This window comes from Xyrauchen texanus, chromosome 18 (assembly GCF_025860055.1).
Source record: "Xyrauchen texanus isolate HMW12.3.18 chromosome 18, RBS_HiC_50CHRs, whole genome shotgun sequence".
In the NCBI taxonomy this organism is placed as follows: Eukaryota; Metazoa; Chordata; class Actinopteri; order Cypriniformes; family Catostomidae; genus Xyrauchen; species Xyrauchen texanus.
The window spans coordinates 3,358,673-3,381,987 of NC_068293.1; the positions used below are offsets into that span (position 1 = coordinate 3,358,673).

The 23,315-nt window shown below is 39.2% G+C and overlaps 1 protein-coding gene across 3 annotated transcripts in view; it reads left to right on the forward strand.

Annotated features, from left to right (window-relative positions):
* Positions 1-23,315, forward strand: part of LOC127658710 (integral membrane protein GPR155-like) — a 65,402-nt gene that overhangs the window by 40,646 nt on the left and 1,441 nt on the right. For 2 of the 3 annotated variants that reach the window (XM_052148146.1, XM_052148148.1), the window contains exons 6-15: positions 691-774; positions 4,431-4,551; positions 4,874-4,958; positions 5,702-5,792; positions 7,639-7,825; positions 8,027-8,116; positions 12,147-12,286; positions 12,393-12,488; positions 12,580-12,644; positions 22,868-23,002. In XM_052148146.1, coding sequence (XP_052004106.1) covers positions 691-774; positions 4,431-4,551; positions 4,874-4,958; positions 5,702-5,792; positions 7,639-7,825; positions 8,027-8,116; positions 12,147-12,286; positions 12,393-12,488; positions 12,580-12,644; positions 22,868-23,002 — 1,094 coding nt within the window. The remainder of the gene's footprint in view (positions 1-690; positions 775-4,430; positions 4,552-4,873; positions 4,959-5,701; positions 5,793-7,638; positions 7,826-8,026; positions 8,117-12,146; positions 12,287-12,392; positions 12,489-12,579; positions 12,645-22,867; positions 23,003-23,315) is intronic. The other variant, XM_052148147.1, reaches the window with a different exon arrangement.

Consider the following 23,315-nt stretch of genomic DNA (forward strand, 5'->3'; position numbering starts at 1 on the left):
AACTATCCCTTGACGACATTTACATAATTTGACTTTGAAAACGGCTTGATCGTAATAACTCCTGTTTAATGATGGAGGTTTGTTAAGCTTTAAAATTTTACAATACACTATATATAAAAAAATAAACAAAAATAATAATTCATGGTCATTTTTATGGTATTTTAGTTGAGTCAAGACAACACTGAATATATTTTAAGTTAGTCTTGGCTAACTAGATCTGCTTATGCCACTGTTACTGCAGAGCAAGTATGAAGATTTGCTGGAACATACACAGACATGCTGTGTTGAACATGTAAGACGCTGATGCTGCACAATTATACATAAAACACCGTGGAGCAGATATTGACAAGTGGTGCTGGAGAGGAGGAGGTTTTCACTGAGAAAACTCTTGTAGTGTCCTGCGTTGAGACCAGCTTACCTGCAGACAACTGAGGCAAATGAAATGCTAGACGTAGAGTACACTATTTGATTAGACCATTAAGTACACAACTAGTTGATTGGCATGTTCAAAGAATGTGTAAGGTTATGCCATGTTGAGTTTCTTGACTGAAATAAGTCATTTATTTTGGGATGTTAAGATTTTATTTCATTTACTAACAAGCTTACATTTATTAAACATTTTTGCTTATGATAATAACAATGGTGTTTGAAACAGCCTCTGAAATGCTGTGTTGTTTTTCCTGTCTGCAGGTGTGGAGTGTTGCAGTCATGCTACTGAGCAGGAAGTTTCGCAGAATTCCACATATTTTCACTATAAACTTGTTTGTGGCACAGGTGAGTTAACAGAGAACCTATCCGGGTTTGAGTCATTTTGCTTGTCCATTAAACCTTAAATTGATGGGTTATTCCTCAAAAAATATTACATTTTATTATTACATTACATAATATTACATAGAGACCATTACATACATGTATATTACAAATGTATCTTCAAGGGGGGCCTGGGTAGCTCGTGAGTTCTAATCCAGGGTGTGCTGAGTGACTCCAGCCAGGTCTTCTAAGCTATTGAATTGACACAGTTGCTAGGGAGCGTAGAGTCACATGGGGTAACCTCCTCGTGGTCGCTATAATATGTGGTTCTTGCTCTTAGTGGGGCCGTGAGCTAAATTGTTAATTTGGTAATAGAAAATCACTTGCCATTATATCAGACACAGCTGAAAGCTATTTGGTTTGTTAAATGAAGCTTAACATTGACTTTGTGTTCATTTTTGAATAGACTGGCATGTCTTAAGGTCAATATTTGGTCATAAATTGCAAAAAAAGAAGCAGCTTTCTCTAGAAACTTGTCACTCAATCATTGTTTTGAGGAACGAAGGCCATACAATGCTTAAAAATTCCATAAAACTGAAGATTTCATACAAATGTGTACACTATCATACAGTCTTCAAAGACAAAGGACAACTGGCTCTAACAAGGACAGAAAGAGATGTGGAAGACCAGATGTACAACTAAACAAGAGGATAAGTACATATAGTTTGAGAAATAGATGCCTCACATGTCCTCAGCTGACAGCTTCATTGAATTCTACTTGCTCAACACCAGTTTCATGTACAAATGTAAAGAGAAGAATTGCAAAGAAAAAGGCACTTTTGAAACAGAAAAACAAAAAGAAAAGGTTAGAGTGGGCAAAGAATCGCAGACATTGAACAACAGATAATTGGAAAAGAGTGTTTTGGATCTTAACCCCATTGAGCTTTTGTGGGATCAGCTATACTGTAAGGTGTGTGAGAATTTTCCGACAAGACAGCCACATCTATGAAAAGTGCTACAGGAAGTGTGGGGTGAAATGTCACCTGAGTATCTGGACAAACTGACAGCTAGAATGTCAAGGATCTGCAAAGCTGTCATTGCTGCATGTGGAGGATTTTTTTTTAAAATGAGAACTCCTTTAAGAAGTTCTGAATAGAGGTCGACCGATATACGGTTTTGCCGATTAATCGCAAATAACTATAACGATTTTTGGAACTATCGGTTATCGGCAAAAATGTATACATTTCCCCCTGGAGCGGCTGGGAAGGGCATGCTGTCATTATACAGTATGAGAGCGGCCTCTAGAGGCAAAATAAAAACTATCACTGATGCCTCACGGTGGTTGTTTTGACACGTGAGACTGCACGTTGAATGCAGCGGAACTCTGCACAGAGCTGAACAATGCAGATTTAAAACACCAACAACTAAAAGGTATGTATACAGCACATGTTGTCATATCATAAAAAGTAATTAATTACTCGAATAGATATTGCATTAATAGAGAACAGCAGTATGTTTGCAGACAAGGCTGAGAGGACGCTAACATTAAAGCTAACCTCAAGTGGTTAGAACAATGTGACAAAAAACACGCAAGTCCTACGCAAATGTTTAAATAAAATGTATTCCCATCTATTTGCATAAGTTTATATCCAGTCACGTTTATGCTTTAGCCAGCTAAGTTTTATATTTAAACGTAGTGAGAGATTTGAGAAAAAAATCTTCACGCATTCAAGAGAAACGTATAAACAAATCAGAAACGTATAAACAAATCAGAAATGCATCTGATTTTAATTCATTTTTTGTCCTCACAGTAATACATATTTTTATAATTTTGATTAGATAATCATCAAGTGATCGGCGCGCATGTGTGTGACTTGGAGAATTAAAATTATCGTAACAGCGCAAATTACAACCAAAAATATCACTGAATCTTATAGAAGTGTTAGAAAAAGCATAAGAAATTGTAATTAATGTGAAACTAGGGCAAACAAATACGTGAAAAACCCCTCACCAGAAGTGAAGTGAACAGCCACTTGAAGACATGCAATAGCTCTGTGAATCACAAAAGGCTGTGTTTAATATGTAAATATATAGTATGCGCAGCTGCAACGCGTCAGTGAATGGCGCTGCTCTGTTTACATACACACGCACATACTCGTGGCTATTTTTAGCCTTCACGGCGGTGCTCACAAACCACATCTCGGATGTAGATACTCAATAGATCGGTTCACTTATTATATACATTTAGAACAGCACCGGAGGTGCATTTGGCCTACAAACAGACACATACAGGACTTCCTGTAGAGTTTGGATGAAATGTCAAATTTAAAAGCGTGAGGGTTTAAAATGTGCACAAATTAAATATATTACTGGTGTATTTAAAAAACTTATATATATTTGTTATGATTATTATTGTCATCATTAATATTTGTTTACAATTTTAACAATATTTAAGTTGAATGGGTTCCAAAAAATAACTGAATGAGAAGTACCAGGGGTGGTGGTGGTGGTGTAGTGGTCTAAAGCACATAACTGGTAAACTGGTAATCAGAAGATTGCTGGTTCGATCCCCACAGCCACCACCATTGTGTCCTTGAGTAAGGCACTTAACTCCAGGTTGTTCCGGGGGGGATTGTCCCTGTAATAAGGGCTCTGTAAGTTGCTTTGGATAAAAGCATCTGCCAAATGCATAAATGTAAATGTAAATGTAAGTAAGCTGATGTCTTGCAACTAATTGAACTAAAAAGAGATCTGAATCCTTTAAAGTCCAGATGTAAATTGAAAAATGTTTGGAAAAAACATTCTTGAAGACTGGAATTATTGTTATTTTTGCTGCTACATTATCCAATATACTAGTTTTTTTTTTATTTTTATTTAGTATTTTTTTAGTATTTCCACATAATAATGTAAATATATTCTAAATCGATTATGCAAAAAACAACACTGGTATCGGATTGGGATTGTGTTATTGGTGCATCCCTACTTTTAAATGTTGCTTTTTTTTCATTCAGTATCAATTGTAAAAACTATCGGCAGATTAATCTGTTATCGGCTTGTCTTCCCAACTTAGTTATCGGTATCGGCAAAATCCCATCTCTGTCGGCCTCTAGTTCTGAACATTTTGTTCAAATTATAATAGTAATTTTTCACATTATTAATGTTCTGACTATACATTGTGATTAGCTGAATGTCACTTTGGTGAATAAAAGTACCAATTTCTTTCTATAAGAGCAAAATCTGTACATTATTCCAAACTTTTGGCTGCCAGTTTAGATATTAAATAATCATTAAAAATATGAGTTATGGAAGCTATTAAACTATTACATATCTCTGGTCTTGAATAACCCCATCCATCTTTGCTAATTAAGCTGTTATAAAAAATATATATATATTCTTTTAGCAATTTTGCCTTTTTTAAATTTTTGTTCATTGTTTTTGTTACACTATTCATAAGTTAAAGGTTCAGGAATACTATAGAGGTGTTGGATTTTTCTCTCAGTAAACTCCTTTTCTGGTATCTTTGTACATATTGTGTGCCACACTTGTCTTGTTAATTATGACTATGATTTCGTTACATAGACTTTCACTGTAAAAAATTCAGTCACATTCAGAGTAACATGGAAGTGAAAATTCGGTGATATTTGTCCCACTACACAATCTCTCTGTTGCTGTGTTTGCAGTTATTGGCCTGTGTGGGAATGATAGTGTGGAACTTTGTGGCAGAGCAGGAGAATGTCTTGGGTCAGGTGTTGACCTTTATCCTACTGTACGGCTCCCTCTACAGCACATATATTTGGCCTGGTGAGTAATCAAAAATCATTAAACATCACCTGTCCCACATCATGATGTTCAACCACTAAACACTACCTCTCCCACAGAACATCATTTCTGCACCACTGGCTCCACCAAATGGACAATAAATAAATAATTCCTCCACCCATCAACCATTGTTTGATAAATTCATATATGTATAATATCCCCTTTTTTAATCGCACTCAAAAAATATCAGCAATGGAAGCAAAACTTTTCTTGGGTACATGAATTTCTACTAAAGAAAATGTCTCAAGAAAAAAATCAAGTTTCAAAATGTGATCAACGATTGTTTGTATATTGTGTTGTGAAGGTCTGATCGCTCTTTCTCTACTCCTGCTGAGGAGGAATGAGGAGGTGCAGGTCAGGTCAGGGCTCGTTCTGATCACTGGCTGGGGGTGAGTGTCACAATCATAGTGTTTTAAAAGGATATATCACCCAAAACTGAAACAAAATACTTATCATTCACTCCCCCTCATGCCATCCCAGATGTGTATGACTTTCTTCAGCAGAACACAAATTAAGATTTTTAGAAGAATATTTCAGCTCTGTAGGTCCATACAATGCAACTAAATGGTGACCAGAATTTTGAAGCGCCAAAAAACACAAAGGCATAATAAAAGTAATCTATTAGACACCAGCGTTTAAATCCATGTCTTCAGAATTGATAAAAACAAGTGTGGGTGAGAAATACATAAATAATGAAGTCCTTTTTTACTCAACTTGCACTTTTTCTACCACATTCTTTTTTTTTGAGGGGGGGCATTTTGATCTGTTTCTCACCCACTCCTATCATATCACTTCAGAAAACATGGATTTAACCACTGGAGTCTTATGGATTACTTTTATGATGCCTTTATGTGCTTTTTGGAGCTTCAAAGTTCTGTTGAGCATTCAGTTGCATTGTATGGACCTACAGAGCTGAAATATTCTTCTAAAAATCTTAATTTTGTTCTGCAGAAGAAAGTCATACACATCTGGGATGACATGAGGGTGAGTAAATGATGAGAGATTTTTGGGTGAACTAACCCTGGTGAATAATGCATGTTGATTGATACTGTCCTCCTGTAATACAGTAACAGATTTAGGATCTTTTTAACTCATAGAGAGGGGTGTCTAGTGTTCTCTCTCTTTCCTGCAGTATTCCTGTGCTGGCTTTGAGTGTCACTCTCCTAGCAGGGGAAAGAATGCCAAACACTATTGACTCTGCATTCTTTTATGGAAGGACACAGGTACAGTACAATATAAGGAACAATAGTGTTATTTTCACTGCACTCAATTCTAATTTTCTTTTTTAAATCTGATCTTTAGGACTGACAGCCAGCACTGTTGTTTTGTATCTGTAGTCAATATCTGCTTGCTCTAGTTCCAGACACTGCTGCACGCTGTGTATAATGTTGAATACATGTTACGTCTAAACTACCTTTTCAAAATGTTCCACTCTTTGAGTGTCTGAGTGAATAGTGGGTCTTAGGGAAGCCCGGTTTAATCAGGTTGATTTAGAGTCCTATTCACTGTGCACGGATCAAATGCATGTCTTCAGGGGTGTTCACATAGGATGTGGTGTTGTGTTAAAAAAATCTGATCAGAGTTCAAAAAGCGTCTTCAAAATAACTATAAAACTGAACAGCTTCAGATGTCTGTGTGCATTTGTGCAGAGACCAAGTTAAACATTATTTGAAGTTTATCAGTGTTATTTTGAAATTCATTGAAATTTGTTGAAAGTGGATTTTGTAAAAATTCTGTGCTTTTAGATTGATGGCTGTAGTGGCAGTGCTTTAAAGGGGATGAATTTATAGAAGGGTTTTTTAACATGACAGGCTATTCATTACTGTAACTGTGATCACACTAAAGCATGGTAAAAACACTTGCATTTTTAAATTCATCCCCTGGCTTTAGAACGTCACTGCTAAAATAAGGGAGGGGAGGGGGAGGGGGGGGGGACAAAAAATGCTTACATTTTTATCTGTTTCTCACCCACTCCTATCATATCAATTCAGAAAGCATGGATTTAATCACTGGAGTTTTATGGATTATTTTATTATGCCCTTATGTGCTTTTTGGAACTTCAAAGTTCTGGTCACTATTCAGTTGCATTGTATGGACCTACACAGTTGAGATATTCTTCTAAAACTCTGAATAAACTCACTAGTTGCCCTCACTAAGCAACATCCTGACCCATAGCTTCACAGATAAAAACTTATTTTATTTCCAAATGCATACGAATATGGACTTCTGTGGAATACAAACACCGATATTTCAATAGAGACAGGAGGTGTTTTGAAAAAGAGTGACATTGTGGTCTGTTTTAGAGATGGACCGATTGTGGATTTTGCCGATACCGATAACTAAGGTAGTGCAAAAAACAGACAACTGATTAATCAGCCAATAGTTTTTAAAATTAATTTATAGAATATAAAAACAACAACATTTTATTCTTTCCTTACTATGATGGGCACAGACATAGAGGCAGCAATTGTCCAAACTGAACAAAAGCAGAAGCAGTTTATTGAGCAACCAAAATCCCAATAATAACCAATAATTGGTTATTTTAGAGTGACAAAGACTTGGCACTGTTAAAATACTCTATATTTAAGTATTTACCAAATTAAGGTTTTTATAGCCTACATTCACCAGATTTAAACTATCGGCACCGATTAATGGGTCAAACTGAGATATTGGTCTACCTCTTGGCTGCTCTCACACACAACTGATGTTATCACTTCAGAAGAAATGGATTAAACCACTGGAGCCTTATTGATTACATTTGTGCTGCCTTTGTCTCTTTTTGGAGCTTGAATGTGTTGGAACCCCATTGACTTGTATTGAATAGATAAAAACATCTGTATAATACATCATTGAAAATATTGTGTGTTCTGCACTGATATTGTGAGTAAATGATGAGAGAGTTATCATTTTTGGGTGAACTATTCCTTTACCTCTATACTATAGCATATAAAACATTAACTGGGTCTAAAATAGATGAACATATCAAGTTTACTGTCAGTAATTTTGTAATGTTCTGTAAACTGAATCACTGATGCTGTGCTTTGTGAATGTGTGTGTTGTATGTTGCAGGTGATGTGCACATGTGTGGTGTTGTTTGTGAGTATCGTGGTGTGCGGGGTCTCTCTCAGTTTACTCAGCAGAGGCACACAGGACTATCACACACTTGAACACAGATCATTATCTGGCAGTGAGGAGGATCTGAGACCATCCTATGACACAAACACACAGCCCACCACGGCAGGCAGCATCAATGCAGGTGTCTCTTCATGTATTTCTCTGGCTCTGTCTGGAATTGCTAGATATTGATTGTGAATGTTTTGAGAGAGGTTGATTAGTGTGTGTGTGTGTGTGTGTGTGTGTGTGTGTGTGTGTGTGTGTGTGTGTGTGTGTGTGTGTGTGTGTGTGTGTGTGTGTGTGTGTGTGTGTGTGTGTGTGTGTGTGTGTGCTGTCTGTTTAGAGTGTCAGATGTGTGAGTGTAAGTGTGCTTGTCTGCAGCCCATGCCTGACATGATCACCAACCCCAGAGAGGAAACATCCATACAAGCAGGTACAAACTGACTCGAGATATGAAAATAAATGACTTGATTGATCATAAGAGGTACATGGAACAAGAGAAGCGTCAGAGTTATACTCCTGATAGCATTAGGTAGGATGGATGTGTGAATATTGTAGACCATGGCAGGAGCAGCCTGTTACTAAATTAAAGGTTTTCAAACTTTTTAAAGCAAAGGATTTATTTCATGGATAAAAACCTATTTAGACTTTGTGAGAAAAATAGCAAACATGAGATTATAAAGACAACAATGCAAAATTGTCATTGAAGATTGTACTAAATCAGTTTTTCACAAAAATAAAATACATAGAAAACTGAATGGAAAGTTACAGTCTTCACTGAAAATTATCTGAATGAATGAACTTTGTCACTACATTGTTCTGTTAGTTTGTGTATACTTTGTGTTTTATAAATATATAAAACATTTTAATTATGCCTATATACTTTCAAAACATCCAAAATATAATAAGAGTAAATGAAAAGTGAGACTGCTGCAGGAGTAACCCCTGGACATGAATTTATATCTGTAAGTGGAAATCCGCCTCGGCACTATCTATAAAAGCATTTTTAAAAATAATCAACAACAGTGATTTACCCAGCCTCGTATGATGTTTCCATACAGTGATGTAACTCTTAACCACTATTGTAAGATGCATCATTGGAGAAGTGAACTAGCTAGTCAGGGTTCGGGGTTGTCAGTGAGGGGTAGTACCTCTGATGGGGGAGCTGTCATGCTCCTAAGAGAAGCTTACCTACATTGGTCTCCACTTGACACCCAGCTCTCACCTGTGGCTCCAAGTAGCTGTCAGCATGCAACAGCAGCCATACCTTGGAAACCGCCTTGACTAGTGGGCTAAACCAGGGGGGTCTGAGACCCTCAGTGATTTAGGGCCTGTGAACCTATTGTGTGCCTAGACTGGATCCGGCTGACTGAGCGGAGGAAACCTTACTGGTTCAACAGTCAGGAAGGAGGTGACAGCAAGCATTGTGGAACGCTCAGAGCGTGACAAGACGCGTAGTCATCCACTGCGCCCTGCCATATCTCCAGCTGTCTCGACACTTCTCCTGCCACTGGATACAGAAAGGAAATGGGAAGATAGAGTGAGGCTGACATTTGCACAACTCTCCCTCACTTTAATCCAATTTACATGCAAGTCTTGACATCATATCAAGTCCTGTGGCGCTGGACGAGGGACGAAGCAACAGGTGTGGATACAATTGGAGCTGTAGCCATGGACCTGTACACTCCGGCATAATGGTTGTTCCTCACTGACCAAAAAGCACTGGAGCTCTGTGTCTTCCTGAGTGACTGAGCAGCCCTATTCAGCAGTACTTGTTGCCAGAGAGCTTGCACGCTACAACATTGACATTGCAGCCCTGAGCGAGACTCGCCTTGCTAATGAGGCGGATAATATTCATTCTTCTGGAGTGGCCATAGCAGTGATAAGCATCACGAATCTGGAGTTGGCTTCACCATCAAGAATCATCTTGTTCAGAAACTTGTCAGCCTCCCCAAGGGTGTGAATGACAATGCAGCTCCCATTTCAAAAAGGAAGACAAGATACTCTGATCATTACATATGCTCCCACAATGACCAACCCAGAGGATGTGAAGGATAAATTCTACAAAGAGCAAAACTATTTAGTCTGAGGCAACCGCGTGCCATCACAAAGGTGAAGGAGACTGTGCTGCAAGACTTTCTCTTTGCCGATGATTGTGCTCTGAATGCTAGTACAGAGCCAGAAATGCAAGCCAGTATGGACAAGTTTTCATCTGCATGCAACAACTTCGGCCTCACCATTAATATCAACAAGACTGAGGTCATGCACCAGCAAGCTCCACATGGGAAACCCTCGCACTGAACCATCCACACAGGCAGTGATATTTCTGAGGCGAGGCAAACTGCTAAGGCTGAAAGTGTGGGCTGCGCAATCCGGAGCTGCCCGCACATCATCAACAGTGCCTTCACATGTTTGTCTGACGTGTGAGAGGATATTCCACGACCAAATCGGACTGATCAGCCATCTTCGGACGCACAGAGCCTGGTCATCGAATGAATGAAATGTTGAGGTCTTCCTAGATAATGATGGACAAACATCAACTAGCTATGAACGACCGTTTCCCAAAACTGTAGTAACTATGTCGCACATCCATCGTTTGAACCACGCTGGTTCATCAACAGAGCTGTTTTTAATGACGTTATGTAGGGGGTGGAGTAATATCTTCCGCAAATATTCGATTATAAAAGCTCATATACACATACACCAGAAAGCTGCTTAGTGCGAGAAAGCTGCTGAAGACAGAAAAGCGGCATGCACGTTGTAATGCGATATGTTGCTGTGTTTTAGATATTTATATTGCAAAATAAGCCAAAACAAAAACAAATTATAATCTTATTTTGTTGCAGTGTATAATGGAGCGAAGACTTCCTCTCTCACCTTTCTGTTCACTTCAATCCATCTTTAACTCTTAAAAAAAAAAAACACACAACTTTTTTTTTCCTCCCCAATTTGGAATGCTCAATACCCAATGCGCTCTTAAGTCCTCGTGGTGGCGTAGTGAATCGCCTCAAACCGGGTGACGGAGGACGAACCTCAGTTGCCTCAGTGTCTGAGACCGTCAATCCATGCATCTTATCATGTGGCTTGTTGAGAGCCTTACCGTGGAGACATAGCGCGTGTGGAGGCTTCACGTAATTCTCTGCGGCATCCACGCACGACTCGCCACGTGCCCCACCGAGAGAGAGCACCACATTATAGTGACCATGAGGAGGTTACCCCATGTGACTTTACCCACCCTAACAACCGGGCCAATTTGGTTGCTTAGGAGACCTGGCTAGAGTCACTCAGCACGCCCTGGATTCAAACTTACGACTCCAGGTGTGGTAGTCAGCGTCTTTACTCACTGAGCTACCAAGGCATCAAAATATTTGTATTTTTTTATATTATATTCAACATTCTCAGATAACACTTTTTTTCTTCTGCAGTATAGGTGCTAAAGAAAATGTATGTTATTTTAAATGAGTTTTAGATATTTATATTGGAAAACAAGCTAAAACAATTCAAAGTTGCATTTTGTTGCAGTGTATAATGAAGCGAAGACTTCCCTCTCACATCTTTGTTCATTCTCTCTTATATTGCCAAATTTCTTTAAGACATGCACAGTGAGACTCATACTGTATTATGATAAAGTAAGTCGCGAGTCATCATGTTATAATCTAGCTGCAGCAAGGTTGCGGGCTCGAGGTATGAGCGTCCCCGTGACATCAGCCTGGTGCAGTTTCAATCTCGCCCTCCTTAAATCGGGTCATTAGCGCAACTCATAGAAGAGGTGCAGACCGCACAGAGAAATGCCAGTTTGGGAGTTTGAAGTTATTTACATTATTTACAACTTTAATAACGCTATAAAGCATTAAATATAACTGCATTTAAATTGTAACGCCGGGGCGTTTCCTTTAAAAACGCTCAACACACATGTTTTTCTCCAGCTCTACTTATTCCACAACGTGAGTGCTTCTGTATTTACTTATTTTGTATTTTTTTATAATTTCCTTGTACTTTGTGATGTACATCACCTGAAACTGTTTGCAAAGTTTCGAGTGCATCTGGACTGTGATCTGTGTCATTCTTCCTCTGTCAGGTGTGAACTGCAGTGCTTCTCTCGTGCGTCATCAATAGAGTTGAATGTGATCTCGTGTTGTGTTAAATGAGATCAAACAACTATTCGACAACGAAAGTTTTTGTTGACAATTTTTTTTTGATCAATGTTGTCGATAACGTATTCCTAATAGTTTCATCCCTACTATAAATCCCCTTTCTACGTATTCAATGCTCGTATCTCTAACAATAATGTGATGTCTTTGAATTATCTTCATTTTTTATGTGTTTTTTTCTCCAGAAAATACAGATATACAGTATGTGATTAATTTGATTTATTGCCATTTCATGTAAATTATTCTATTCCAATTTTTTTGTGATTTGACAGCCTTTTTTATCTGATGTCAAATATTGTTTGCCGTTTTCAGGTCAGTGTAGTCAACGATGTGCGTCCACACACTGTTTGCTGGTTGAAGAGAAGCAGAAGCCGTCAGACAGACAGAACACAGACATACATTCAACCAGACATGTGCTTGTGTGTCTGTTACTCAGCGTCAGTCTGCTCGCTGTGAGTACTGCATCACCCATCCTCACACACACACACTTATTAAAAAACAATAGAAGTCAATGGAAGTCCCCATCGGGATTAAAGGTCAAATGTGTGTGTTTTGTAGAATTTCTCCAGCTGTCTCTGGTGGCTCTTTAATGAAGTCCCTGGCCAGTTGTACCTGGAGCTGCAGTTCTTTTGTGTTGTGGCAAATTACGGGCAGGTAAATTTGTGTGTGTGTGACTGTCACATGTTGTTCTAAATGTCAAACATGAAATTTTACTAATTCACCCACTCTGTCTTTTGTATTCAAGGGTTTCATTTCATTTGGCTTTTTTGGCCTTGACAAGCATTTGATTATCTCTCCATTCAAAAAGAGGTAAGTTACTTTAGAAAAAGAAAAAACATCTTATACTTTTGTATTATAATTAGGGCTGCCGATTTAACACATTAATAACGTGCGATTAATTTGACAAAAATTAACGCGTTAAAAATATTAACGCACTTTAATCGCAATGCTTAACTGAGAAATGCAAGCTTGTTGTACCACATGTTTACTCCAGAGGGCAGTAATTGAAATTTCAGCTGTGTGAGCAACACAGTTTATACAGTGAAGAAAACAATTTTGCTTTATAAAGACGTTTTATTTGGTTTTCACAGTTTTGATACCTTAGGTTAATATTTTCTGATTAATCTGTTTATTTTTCTTGCCAAGTTTTAAAATAGATAAGTGTAAATTTATGTCTTTAAAGCCCCTATTTGCACTTTTTTGTAAAGACTTAAAATATTTAAATACCCTTTGTACCTCCAACAACTCCAAAGCATTGAAAACCATTGCACTATGTAATGAATATAATGTCTTGGCATTATTGTAAAATATACAGGTGAAACTCGAAAAATTAGAATATCGTGCAAAAGTTCATTAATTTCAGTAATTCAACTTAAAAGGTGAAACTAATATATTATATAGACTCATTACAAGCAAAGTAAGATATTTCAAGCCTTTATTTGATATAATTTTGATGATTATGGCTTACAGCTTATGAAAACCCCAAATTCAGAATCTCAGAAAATTAGAATATTGTGAAAAGGTTCAGTATTGTAGGCTCAAAGTGTCACACTCTAATCAGCTAAACACCTGCAAAGGGTTCCTGAGCCTTTAAATGGTCTCTCAGTCTGGTTCAGTTGAATTCACAATCATGGGGAAGACTGCTGACCTGACAGTTGTGCAGAAAACCATCATTGACACCCTCCACAAGGAGGGAAAGCCTCAAAAGGTAATTGCAAAAGAAGTTGGATGTTCTCAAAGTGCTGTATCAAAGCACATTAATAGAAAGTTAAGTGGAAGGGAAAAGTGTGGAAGAAAAAGGTGCACAAGCAGCAGGGATGACCGTAGCCTGGAGAGGATTGTCAGGAAAAGCCCATTCAAATGCGTGGGGGAGCTTCACAAGGAGTGGACTGAGGCTGGAGTTACTGCATCAAGAGCCACCACACACAGACGGGTCCTGGACATGGGCTTCAAATGTCAAATGTCTTACCTGGGCTAAAGAAAAAAAGAACTGGTCTGTTGCTCAGTGGTCCAAAGTCCTCTTTTCTGATGATAGCAAATTTTGCATCTCATTTGGAAAACAAGGTCCCAGAGTCTGGAGGAAGAATGGAGAGGCACACAATCCAAGATTCTTGAAGTCCAGTGTGAAGTTTCCACAGTCTGTGTTGGTTTGGGGAGCCATGTCATCGGCTGGTGTTGGTCCACTGTGCTTTATTAAGTCCAGAGTCAACGCAGCCGTCTACCGGGACATTTTAGAGCACTTCATGCTTCCTTCAGCAGACAAGCTTTATGGAGATGCTGACTTCATTTTCCAGCAGGACTTGGCACCTGCCCACACTGCCAAAAGTACCAAAACCTGGTTCAATGACCATGGTATTACTGTGCTTGATTGGCCAGCAAACTCGCCTGACCTGAACCCCATAGAGAATCTATGGGGCATTGCCTAGAGAAAGATGAGAGATATGAGACCAAACAATGCAGAAGAGCTGAAGGCCGCTATTGAAGCATCTTGGTCTTCCATAACACCTCAGCAGTGCCACAGGCTGATAGCATCCATGCCACACCGCATTGAGGCAGTAATTAATGCAAACTGTCACGGGCAATCTGAGAGGCAAAGCGCGCACACGCCCAGAGAATCCACAGTCACTTCCAGGACAGCGGTGACACACGGCGCATGTGGCAGGGCATCCAGGCCATCACCAACTGCAGGACAACATCAGTTGCTTGTGACAAAGATGCCTCCCTTCCAGATGCGCTGAACGACTTCTACGCTCGGTTTGAAGTGCAGAACGACGTGATGGCGAGGAAGTCCACCCCTCCTCCCAATGACCAGGTGCTCTGCACGGCAGATGTGAGGAAAACTCTACGTAGAGTCAACCCACGGAAGGCTGCTGGACCAGACAACATTCCTGGCAGAGTGCTCAGAGGATGTGCAGACCAGCTAGCAGATGTTCTTACCAACATCTTCAACATCTCTCTGAGCAGCGCTGTTGTTCCAACGTGCTTCAAGGCCACCACCATCATCCCCATGCCAAAGAAGTCTTCAGTGTCCTGCCTCAACGACTACCGTCCCGTCGCACTTACACCCATCATCATGAAGTGCTTCGAGAGGCTCGTCATGAGGCAGATTAAGACCCAGCTGCCCCTCTCACTAGACCCACTGCAGTTTGCGTATCGTTCAAACCGTTCAACGGACGATGCCATCACCACAACCCTCCATCTGGCCCTCACCCACCTAGACAATAAGGACTCATACGTTCGAATGCTGTTCATAGATTTCAGCTCAGCATTCAACACAATCATTCCCCAGCACCTGATTGGAAAGCTGAACCTGCTGGGCCTGGACACCTCCCTCTGCAACTGGATCCTGGACTTCCTGACTGGGAGACCTCAGTCAGTCCGGATCGGAAACAGCATCTCCACCACCACCACACTGAGCACTGGGGCCCCCCAGGGCTGTGTGCTCAGTCCACTGCTGTTCACTCTGCTGACTCACGACTGTGCAGCAATGCACAGCTGGAATCACATCATCAAGTTCGCCGATGACACGACCGTGGTGGGTCTCATCAGCAAGAACAACGAGTCAGCATACAGAGAGGAGGTGCAGCGGCTGACGAACTGGTGTAGAGCCAACAACCTGTCCCTGAATGTCGACAAAACAAAAGAGATGGTTGTTGACTTTAGGAGAGCACAAGGTGAACACACTCCGCTGAACATCGACGGCTCCTCTGTGGAGATCGTCAAGAGCACCAAATTCCTTGGTGTTCACCTGGCGGAGAACCTCACCTGGTCCCTCAACACCAGCTCTATCACCAAGAAAGCCCAGCAGCGTCTCTACTTTCTTCGAAGGCTGAGGAAAGCACATCTCCCAACCCCCATCCTCACCACATTCTATAGAGGGACTATTGAGAGCATCCTGAGCAGCTGCATCACTGCCTGGTTTGGGACTTGCACCGTTTCGGACCGCAAAGCCCTGCAGAGGATAGTGAGGACAGCTGAGAAGATCATTGGGGTCTCTCTTCCCTCCATCAAAGACATTTACAAAAAACACTGTATCCGCAAAGCAACCAGCATTGTGGACGACCCCACACACCCCTCACACAAACTCTTTACCCTCCTCCCGTCTGGCAAGAGGTACCGAAGCATTCGGGCCCTCACGGCCAGACTGTGTATCAGCTTCTTCCCCCAAGCCATCAGACTCCTCAATACTCAGAGACTGGTTTGACACACGTGTCCTGAGTTGCACTTTAATTACTGTCACTTTATAACTGTTTGCTACCTCAATAACTGCTATGTGCATAGAACATTATCTCATAGTATGTTATGTTTACATTTTTAGAAACTGTCATCTTTTTGCACTACTGAGTACTGGTCGGCGCTGCACTGTCTATTGTCCTGTTCATTGTCAGTAATTTGTTGTACTGTCCTGTACTTTTTGCACATGTTTGCACGTGCACTTTATATAGGTATATATAGGTAGTTTATATAGGTATTTTATTTCGTTGTGTAGTCTCATGTGGTCCTATGTTGGTCCTTTGTTGTTTTTATGTTAGCACCATGGTCCTGGAGGAACGTTGTCTCGTTTTGCTGTGTACTGTACTAACTGTATATGGTTGAAACGACAATAAAAACCACTTGACTTGACTTGAAAAGGGGCCCAAACCAAGTACTGAGTACATATGCATGATTATACTTTTCAGAGGGCCGACATTTCTGTATTTAAAATCCTTTTTTTTTTATTGATTTCATGTAATATTCTAATTTTCTGAGATTCTGAATTTGGGGTTTTCATAAGCTGTAAGCCATAATCATCAAAATTATATCAAATAAAGGCTTGAAATATCTTACTTTGCTTGTAATGAGTCTATATAATATATTAGTTTCACCTTTTAAGTTGAATTACTGAAATTAATGAACTTTTGCACAATATTCTAATTTTTCGAGTTTCACCTGTATCTGTAGTATTGTGTACTATGTATACCCCTGGCTTGTTTCTAAAAAAAAAAAAAAAAGTCTGATGCAGGTGTACATTGACGGATCCTTAAACAAGCCCTCATAATAAATCTCCAACTGATTGACAAATTCACTTGTAAATGGATTGCTGTGAACTGTATGTCAATGATTGACTTATGATCAATAATATGGTATTAAACAATACATTGTATTCTAAAGCTGCTTTTTGAAAGGTCTTATTAATGATTAACTCTTCTGCCACAAGAATGTAATGCATTTTACTTATATATAATTTTTTTATATTTAAAGATAATTAAAGTATATAGTAATAGTATAGTAATAAAGTATAATTATTTCATCATTATATATTGAATTATTGTTATATGAGGGGCTTTCTCAGCAGATATTTGTATATGCGATTAATCGCGATTAATTAATCGGGACACTAATAATTAATTAGATTACAATTTTTTTTATTGATTGACAGCCCTAATTATAATGTTTTCCCCTTAAGTCCACTTGCAATGTTCACTGTAAATAGTCGTAATTTAGTTTTTAATGACCAATTTCCACCCTCTCTCTGGCACTTGCAATGAAACGGGCTGTTTTTGCTGTTGTACCTTTAAGACTTTGATGCAAATTACCTCTTATGATTGGCTAACCTCTGCATACTTACGTTGTTTATGCTAGGACTTTTTTTGTTTACGAGATCTCAATATTTTTCAGCCTGTTGATGTTGTTTGATATTTATCTCGATAATTACTGTATTTGCTATAAATCGGCTTAATATATATATATATTAAATTCAACTAAGGGATCTCAAGATGTGTTCTAAGTATTAAACTATATTTAACTTGACACAGTGACCTAAAATTTTTATGTTTATGACGCAATGCACCCGAGAAGCTTCACAAGCATGTCTGACGCAGGTGTACATTGGCGGGTCCTTAAACAAGCCATCATAATAAATCTCCAACTGATTGACAAATTCACTTGTGAATGGATTGCTGTGAACCGTATGTCAATGATTGACTTATGATCAATAATATGTTAATAAAGAATACATTGTATTCTAAAACCGCTTTTTGAATGGTCTTATCAATGATGAACTCTTCTGCCACAAGAATGTAATGAATTTTAATTATCTGAATATTTTTATATTTATATACAGTGCATCTGGAAGGTATTCACAGCGCTTCACTTCTTCATATTTTGTTATGTTACACCTTATTCCAAATTGGATTAAATTCATTATTTCCCTCAAAATTCTACAAAGAATACCCCATAATGACAACGTGAAAGAAGTTTGTTTGAACTTTTTGCTAATGTATTCAAAATAAGTAAGTATTCACAGCCTTTGCCATGACACTCAAAATTGAGCTCAGGTGCATCCTGTTTCCACTGATCATTCTTGAGATGTTTCTACAACTTGATTTGAGTCCACCTGCGGTAAATTCAGTTGATTGGATATGAATTGGAAAGGCACACACCTGTCTATATAAGTTCCCACAGTTAACAGTGCATATCAGAGCACAAACCGAGCCATGAAGTCCAAGGAATTGTATGTAGAGCTCCGAGACCGGATTGTAACAAGGCACAGATCTGAGGAAGGTTACAGAAAAATATCGGCAGTATTGAAGGTCACAATGAGCATCATCCGTAAATGGAATATGTTTTTGAACCACCAGGACTCTTCCTAGAGCTGGCCGCGATCGGGGGGAGAAGGGCCTTAGTCAGGGAGGTGACCAAGAACCTGATGGTCACTCTGACAGAGCTCCAGCATTTCTCTGTGGAGGGAGGAGAACCTTCCAGATGAACAACCATCTCTGCAGCATTCCACCAATCAGGCCTGTATGGTAGAGTGGCCAGACGGAAGCCACTCCTCAGTAAAAGACACATGACAGCCTGCCTGGAGTTTGCAGAAAGGCACCAGAAGGACTCTCAGACCACGAGAAACAAAATTCTCTGGTCTGATGAAACTAAGATTTAACTATTTGGCCTGAATGGCAAGCGTCATGTCTGGAGGAAACCAGGCACCGCTCATCACCTGGTCAATACCATCCCTACAGTGAAGCATGGTGGTGGCAGCATCATGCTGTGGGGATGTTTTTCAGTGGCAGGAACTGGGAGACTAGTCAGGATTGAGGGAAAGATGAATGCAGCAATGTACAGCGACATCCTTGATGAAAACCTGCTCCAGAGCGCTCTGGACCTCAGACTGGGGCGAAGTTTCATCTTCTAACAGGACAACGACCCTAAGCACACAGCCAAGATAACAAAGGAGTGGCTACGGGACAACTCTGTGAATGTCCTAATACATTTGCAAAGATTTCAAACAAACTTTTCATGTTGTCATTATGGGGTATTGTTTGTAGAATTTTTAGGAAAATTATGAATTTAATTAATTTTTGGAATAAGGCTGTAACATAACAAAATGTGGAAAAAGTTAAGCACTATGAATACATTGCGGATGCACTGTGTGTGTGTGTGTGTGTGTGTATGTGTATATATATATATTTTTTAATATTTAAAGATAACTGTATAATTATTTAATCATTATATATTGAATTATTGTTATATGAGAGGCTTGCTCAGCAAATATTTTTATATGTGATTAATTAATCGGGACACCATGTAATTCAATTAAACATTTTAATCGATTTATAGCCCTAATAAATAAATAAATAAATAAATATATATTGAAGGAAAACATTAATCCAACACCTATATCACCCATGTGAAAAACTAACTGCCCCCTTAAACATAGCTGGTTGTGCCACCTTTAGCAGTAACAACTGCAACAAAACACATCCTATAACTGGAGATCAGTCTTTCACAACACTGTGGTGGAATTTTGACCCTCTCTTCTTTGCAGAACTGCTTTAGTTCAGCCACAATGGAGGTTTTTCAAGCATGAACTGCCCGTTCTAATGTCCGTCCTGCCACAGCATCTCAATCGGGTTCAAGTCAGGTCTTTGTCTAGGCCAATCCAGAACTTTAATTTAGCATCTTTTAATCCATTCAGAGGTGGACTTGCTCCTATGCTTTGGATCATTGTCTTGCTGCAGAATCCAGCTGCATTTTAGCTCCAACTCACAGACTGATGACCAGATGTTCCCCTTTAGGATTTTCTGGTAGAGAGCACGATTACTGTCTTTCAAACAGTTCATAGAAAATAATAAGTTTGAGCATCATCAAGGTGTGTTTTGGCAAAAATCAGATGAGCCTTAATGTTCTTCTGGGTTAGCAGTGGATTTCGCCGCGCCACACTTCTATGGATGGCATTTTTGGCCAGTGTCTTTCTGACAGTCATGAACGGTGACCTTCATTGATGCGAGAGAGGCCTGCAGTTCATTGGATGTTGTCCTTGGCTTTTTTGTAATTTCCTGGATGTCGTTGTCATAGTGCTCTTGGAGGAATTTTGGAAGGTCGGACACTTCTGGGAAGGTTCACTACTGTGCCAAGTTTTCTCCAGTTGGAGATAATGGTTCTCACTGTGGTTCTTTGGAGTCCCAGAGCCTTTGAAATAGTTTTGTAACCCTTCCCAGACTGATGTACTTCAATCACCTTTTTACTCATCATTTCTGGAATTTCTTTCAACCTTGGCATAGTGTGCTACTGAGTGAGACCTTTTAGCTAACGTCATTCTAGTATTGACCCAGTTAGTATTGGATAACTTTTTTGCTTCAATGTGTTTACTCAGATTGCCTTTGCTTTGTTAGATTTTGTTTTAGATTTTTTAAACAATTTAGTATGAAATATACACAAAAACAGAAGAAATCAGTATGGGGACAAATAGTTTTCCACAGCTGTGTGTGTGTGTGTGTGTGTGTGTGTGTGTGTGTGTGTGTGTGTGTGTGTGTGTGTGTGTGTGTGTGTGTGTGTGTGTGAGTAAGGGCGCTTTCCATTAAATATGATATAAATGTAGGATATTATAGAATTTATTTCATTATGAACTGATTTACTTTAACCAGTGTCTTTGTTTTATATGGTTATTTTGCTGTGGTAGCCTGTATGTTGTGTGTAAGTGGGTGAGACGAGAGCAAAAGGGTGCTTTTCAACCGAAATTGAAATATATTTAGGATATTATAGATTATATGCCAATGCCTTTGTTTTTATGGGTAATTTTGATGTGGTAGTCTGTACAGTTCTTTGAAATAACTGAAATGATATGGAACTGTTATGCAGTCAAGACCTGGAATTACTTCATAGCTGTTTTTTTTACTGGAAAATAATTACACAACTTAGAACCAATCAGAATCAAGCATTCAACAGACCCGTGATATATACATTTAATATTTAATATTATATTATGAGTTCCAAAAACAAGTGTAAATGTAAAATTTATCAAAACTAAAGCTGACCAAAACGAGACTTTAAATTTTAGATTTAAAACATAATTTTTCATGTCATTCATAAGTTTGTAAAGCCTTAAAAGAAAAGCCTAGAGCCCTATTAGGGCTGCAATGGTACATGTTTCTACATTGAACCGAACAGATGCAGATCCATCGGTATGGTACATGCAGTCACACGAAGGATTTTATATCTTAGCATGCGTGAAACCAATATTAAAACAATATATAACGAACAGCACAAACCATGTAGCACTAAAATGAAAAAAGATCGCAGAGCAACACAGGACCGCACAAAACCAAAACTTAACAGACAGAGTGCCACACAGCACACTAGAAACTGCGGATCAGATAAATGCATGTGAAGTTTATACTAGCTAGCTCGCCATTTTTCCCAACTGTGATGGAATATAAATATGTTTAAATAAGCCAAAGTTTGAAGACCCACCCACCAGAGATCCACATGCGTCTCTTCAGCTTACAGGAGCAAAGCATAAACAGCCTTTGCAAGTCAGTCTTGCCACAGCATTCAAGAAGCCTCTCACTGCAAGCTCAGACAGAGCTAAAGCGATAATGAACGCAGAAGTATTTATTGCTGCAGATATGCGACCATACTCAGTCGACGAGAACACAGGATTTAAGCATCTGCTAAACGTGCTTGAGCCCCTTTATAAAGTTCCTACAAGAACACATTTCAGCAATTATGTAGTGTATGTAGAAGGGGACATTGTTAATACTAACAGATCCACTCTTTCCTCTGATAATGTGGATATTCCGATTTTTAAGGGGGGAAATTTTTTTTTGAGAGAGATAAGTACAAGTGGTGAGCTGAAAGGCAAAAAATCTGCACTGATTGTGTCTTCATTTTGTTACAGTTATTATAATTTAAAAAATGTCCTCATTATTATTTATGTTTGTATACAATATGCATATAAGAGACTCTTAAGTTTTGTATTGTAATTTAATTGAAGAAATATGCATAGTGCAGTCATGTATAAATGAGCCTTCACAATAAGAGTTGTTGCCCATCAGCCACTGTGTTTACAAAATAAATAATTGAACCGAAGTAGACCTAAATGGAAATCTGTAATTGATACTTTTAATGATTTTTTCCTCCCTTTTCTCCCCAATTTGGAATGCCCAATGCACTCCAAGTCCTTGTGGTGGTGTAGTGACTCGCCACAATCCGGGTGGCGGAAGACGAATCTCAGTTGCCTCAGCATCTGAGACCGTCAATCTGCGCATCTTATCACGTGGCTTGTTGAGTGTGTTACAGTGGAGACATAGCATGTGTGGATGCTTCATGCTATACTCTGCGGCATCTATGCACAATTCGCCACGCGCCCCATTACACATTACACATTATAGCGATCACGAGCAGGTTACGCCATGTGACTCTACCATCCCTAGAAACCGGGCCACTTTGGTTGCTTAGGAGACCTGACTGGAGTCACTCAGCGCACCCTTGATTTGATCTAGTGGCTCCAGGGGATGTTGATGTTATTTTGATTAATTTTGCAAAATTGTTGAATACTAAATTGGCATCATTATGTAAATGTGGCCGGTCATATATTAAAATGCCTCAGTCATAAACATTTCTGAATGAGTTGTTTTTGCAACTTAGTATTTAGAAATGCCCTGTTTGGACTGGGGAGTGTAAGAAAAAAATCTGTTGATTGATATTTAGTGTGGCTATCAATCAACAGTACTTGCCTGTGTTAATAACTGTAATGCCAATGTGGTCCTCAGGTTAATGAGCCTGTGGCAGGGCTGGGGTCAGGAGGTCACGGGCTCTGCTGGGTCAGAGGAGATCAGAATGACCTGCAGTCAATTCCTCACGTATCATAAGGAGCAGTGCGTCCGATATATTGTTCACAAGAAGAGGTGAGTGGCCTCCCCACTGCTGTCCCTTTATTCTCCACCACCTTATCACTCAATTATTTACATGATTCATGTAAATGGTCACTTTGTTTTTTGGTTCTTAAAGGGATAGTTCACCAAAAAATGAAAATGTATTTGAAATGTCCATTTTCCTGCCCATAAAATCATGTTTTCTACTTTTATGCATGACTTTGAAACCTCTGTGTGTTTTGTTTGTGTTTCAAACCTCTTCCCTTGCTTCTAATCATCTCTAATTTCCTGTATATCTACGACCTGCTTCCCCTGCCTGTCTTTCGATTTCTGTCTGTCTGGTTTT